This window comes from Thamnophis elegans, chromosome Z, assembly GCF_009769535.1.
Source record: "Thamnophis elegans isolate rThaEle1 chromosome Z, rThaEle1.pri, whole genome shotgun sequence".
Lineage (NCBI taxonomy): Eukaryota > Metazoa > Chordata > Lepidosauria > Squamata > Colubridae > Thamnophis > Thamnophis elegans.
The window spans coordinates 140,137,930-140,142,661 of record NC_045558.1 but is presented as its reverse complement, the minus strand read 5'-3'; the positions used below and the strand labels follow the sequence as shown (position 1 = coordinate 140,142,661).

The 4,732-nt window shown below is 47.5% G+C and overlaps 1 protein-coding gene across 1 annotated transcript in view; it reads left to right on the top strand.

Annotated features, from left to right (window-relative positions):
* Positions 1–1,517: 1,517 nt before the first annotated feature.
* Positions 1,518–4,732, top strand: part of SLC7A8 (solute carrier family 7 member 8) — a 46,212-nt gene continuing 42,997 nt past the window's right edge. Inside the window, 1 exon segment of the mRNA XM_032235602.1 lies at positions 1,518–1,802. Coding sequence (XP_032091493.1) covers positions 1,538–1,802 — 265 coding nt within the window. The 5' untranslated portion in view covers positions 1,518–1,537.

Genomic DNA, 4,732 nt, shown 5'->3' with positions numbered 1-4,732 from the left:
AAGAAAGAGACAGCGAGACAAAGAAAGAGAGAGACAGAAAGAGACAGAGAGACAGAGATAGAGACAGAGAGAAAAAGAGACAAAGAGAGACAGAGAGAGAGAGAGAGAGACACAGACAGACAGACAGACATGCAGACAGAAAGAGACAGGGAGACAAAAAAAGAGAGAAAGAGAGAGAGACAGAAAGAGACACAGAGAGAGAGAGAGAGAGAGAGAGAGAGAGAGAAAGAGAGACAGAGACAGAAACCTGAATTCCTGGCCTACTCCACCTTCCCCTGGGCACCTTAGTTTGAGATCCACTCAACTGGGGCTTAGCGGCAGCCGTACCCTAAACAGGAGGGTTGGTGTTTTCCCGCTTGGCAAGATCACACTCCCAACCCGAAAAGATCCCCTCGCCACAAACAAGCCAACAGCTGCGAGCTGTAGGAGGGATCGCATATCCCAGCTTGACGAAATTTCCCCGAAAACAAAACTGCCCCGATGCCAAATGCGGCTCTCTTCTCCTGCTGGAACAGATCATAACATGGTGTAATTCCTTTCATTTAAAACCCACTCGAATAGAAATAAAATAACAGAGTGGGAAGGGACCTTGGAGGTCTTCTAGTCCAACCCCCTGCTTAGGCGGCAAACCCTACACCACTTCAGACAAATATTTGTCCGATCTCTGCTTAAGATCTTCCAGTGTTGGGGCATTCACAACTTCTGGAGGCAACGTCTGTTTCACTGATGAATTGTTCCCACTGTTAAGAAATTTCTCTGGGTTCCACCACAAAACCGCGGAGGACAAAATCGCGCTCGACGAAAGCGCGCATTTGACGTCATCACAGCGCGACGAAAACATCGCGCTGTGATCGAAAAATGTAAAAATAAAGCGAAAACCTTACCCTAACCCCCCCAAACCTAACCCTAACCCTAACCCTAAACCTAACCCTTAACCTAACTCTAAATCTAACCCTAAACGTAACCCTTAACCTAACGCTAAACCTAACGCTAACCCTTAACCTAACGCTAAACGTAACCCTAACGCTCTAAACCTAACCCTAACCCTTAACCTAACCCTAACCCTAAACCTAACCCTTACCTTTATGTGAATCGGCTTGCTTTAATTTTAATTTTATTTCAATTTTTAATTTTTTTCGTCGCGCTGTGATGACGTCAAATGCGCGCTTTCGTCGAGCGCGATTTTGTCCTCCGCGGTTTTGACGGGGTCACGATTTCTCCTTAGTTCTAAGTTGCTTCTCTCCTTGATTAGTTTCCCCCCATTGCTTCTTGTCCTGCCCTTGGGTGCTTTGGAGAATAGCTTGACTCCCTCTTCTTAGGGGCAGCCGCTGAGATATCAGAACATTGCTATCATGTCTCCCCTGTTGGATTGGGGGAGGATCTCCTGCTCCGGGCAAGGGGTTGGACTAGATGACCTCCAAGATCCCCCCTTATTATTCTATCAATGTTCCTATTCTTCTAGGAAGAAGGGGCCTTGGAGAATAGTTTGACTCCCTCTTCTTTGGGGCAACCCCTGAGATATCGGAAGGCTGCTATCATGTCTCCCCTACTCCTTCTTTTCATTAAACGTAGACATACCCAGTTCATACAACGGGGCAGGAAAATATCCAAATCAAAAGCTCAAGGATCTGGAAGGGGAAGCTTGCCGGCCCGAAGGCCCAGAGAAACAGATCCCTTTGCCCGCCCGCTCGCCCGCCCGCCCACTCGTCCGTCTGTGGAGTTTGTTTTTCGCCCCGATGAAGCTGGAACGCCAGCCGTTCGAACGTGTTTGTTCCAACTTTCCAGATGGCTTCGTTTAACAGGTGCCAGGAGACCATTAAACAAACACGGGGAAGGCAGAAGTGGCCGGTCGGAAGTATTGAGGGGGGGGGGTGTTGATCACCGAAGCACCCTGGCCTCCCTGACCCATGTTTCCTTGACCCCCTCCTTCTGAATTTAAATGCCCTCCGCTGTTGGGACTAAGCTTCCCCGAAACCACGAAGCAAACTCCTTGTCCCAACCCAAAAAAACCCTTTTATTAATTGTGAATTCTGCTCCTTCCCATCCAGCAAAGTTTTTCAAGGGAGGATTTATGGTCACCGACCTTATCTGGCTTGGAGAGCTGCCAGGATGATATCTGCAAAAGCTTCCCCGAAACCACGAAGCAAACTCCTTGTCCCGACCCAAAACCCCCCTTTTATTCATTGACTGTGAATTCTGCTCCTTCCCATCCAGCAAAGTCTTTCAAGGGAGGATTTACGGTCACCGACCTTATCTGGCTTGGAGAGCTGCCAGGATGATATCTGCAAAAGCTTCCCCGAAACCACGAAGCAAACTCCTTGTCCCGACCCCAAACCCCCCTTTTATTCATTGACTGTGAATTCTGCTCATTCCCATCAAGCAAAGTCTTTCAAGGGAGGATTTACGGTCACCGACCTTATCTGGCTTGGAGAGCTGCCAGGATGATATCTGCAAAACCTGGCAAGGAGTCTCGGAGAGTCCCGAACCAATGAAGGGAACTTCATTGGCCTCCTGCAAACTCCACTCCCCTGGCGCTCCCTCTTTTATTCCCTCTGGGAGGGGCCATTCATCGTCCACCTGTGGCCTTACTCCCTACTCGACCCCTGTTCTTTAGCTGTTCCCTTCCTCTGGCAGATCTGCGCATGCGCACACTGGGAACAGGCTCCAGCTGTTCTTCTGCCTCACTCATGTCGGACTCCAAAGGCAGCTGATAATTGGCATATGGCTCTCTGCCTCCGACGCAGAGCCCTCATCCAAGCCTTCCCCAGACTCCAGGACTGGCCCACGTCCCTCCCCAACCTCCTCACTGCCCAACTCTGCTGCTGGCTCCGATGGCTGCCTTGTGGGCCACAACAACCACGTCCCACGGGCCTTTCTCGCCAGCATCCCTAAGATAGCAATATGGCTCCCTTCCAGATGTTCTCCTGGCTGATGTTCAGATCAAGAGCGCCACTTTCTTGCTTCTTGAAAGTAGGATCGGGCCAGAAATTGGGCCCATCCAAAAGTGATTCCCATTCCCTTGTTTTAAAATCTTTCCTTCCAAAAGACCGGACAAGCATTGAATATAATCACCGAGTTGGAAGGGACCTTGGAGGTCTTCTAGACCAGCCCGCTGCTCGAACAGGAAATCCTATACCATTTCAGACAAATTGCTGTCTTCTCTCTTCTTGCTCTCTTCTTAAGAAAAACTTCCAACATTGGCAACATCTGTCAGGAAATTCCTCCTCGGTTCTAAGTTGCTTCTCTCCTTGATTAGTTTCCCCCCATTGCTTCTTGTCCTGCCTTTCGGGTGCTTTGGAGAATAGCTTGACTCCCTCTTCTTTGGGGCAGCCGCTGAGATATCGGAACACTGCTATCATGTCTCCCCTGTTGGATTGGGGGAGGATCTCCTGCCCCGGGCAAGGGGTTGGACTAGATGACCTCCAAGATACCCCCCTTATTATTCTATCAATGTTCCTGTTCTTTAGAGGCAGAAAAAAGGAGAGGGAGAGAGGAGGGGGAAGTAAAACAGCTCCAAATTCCCCTTTGCCAGTGAACATGTTTTACAGCTTAAAGTGTGGCACGTGTCAAGGGCATTTTAATTTCCCCCAGAAGCTCCAGCGATAGATAACTGGCGGCTTTCGGTAAACACTTTTTTGCTTAGTCTTCCAATCGCTGGGAGCCCTGGAGTTTTGCAGAAAAATCCTGGCTTTCAAAGATTCTTTCCTGCACAGGGAGGGTGGGGCGGGGCGGGGGGGGGGGGGCTGAGTTGCCTGGAGAGATCCCTGGGGGTATTGATTTAATGCAAAAGAGCATTAAAACGGTGCTTTGAAATGACAAGGCCTAATGTTTGGTGCTTGTTATTTATTTACATATATATAGGATATATGTATCCTCCTCTCTCCCTTCTTTATCTTCTCTTCTTCTTTCTCTCCCCCTCCCCTCTGCTCGTCTTCTTCTCCTCCTCTTCTTCCTTCTCTCTCCCTCCCCTCCGTTCTTCTTCTTCTTCTTTTCCTTTTCCTCCTCCTCCTTTTTTCTCCTCCTTCTTCTCCTTCTCCTTCTTCTTCTTCTTCTCCTCCTCCTCCTCCTTTTCCTTCTTCTCTTCTCCTCCTCCTCCTCTTCTTCTTTTCCTTCTTCTTCTTTTCCTTCTCTTCTTCTCCTCCTCCTCTTCTTCTTCTCCTCCTTCTTTTCCTTCTTCTCTTCTCCTCCTCTTCTTCTTTTCCTTTTTCTTCTTTTCCTTCTCCTCCTCTTCTCCTCCTCCTCCTTTTCGTCTTCTCCTTCTTCTTCTTTCTCTTCTTCTCCTCCTCCTCCTCTTCTTCTCCTTCTTCTTCTTTCTCCTCCTCCTCTTCTTCTCCTCTTTCTTCTCTTCTCCTCCTCTTCTTCTCCTTCTCCTCCTCCTCTTCTTCTCCTTCTCTCTCTCCTTTCTATCTATCTATCTATCTATCTATCTATCTATCTATCTATCTATCTATCTATCTATCCATCCATCCCATATATATATATATGTATAGTGGGATACATAGTGTGTCTCTGTGTATATACGTGTATATATGAGTGTGTATGTTGATGTGTGTGTGTATGTGTGTGTGTATGTATGTATGTATGTATATATGTATGTGTATATAGATAGATATATAGATATATAGATATATAGATAGAGATAGAGATAGAGATAGAGATAGAGATAGAGATAGAGATAGATAGATAGATAGATAGATAGATAGATAGATAGATAGATAGATAGATAGATAGA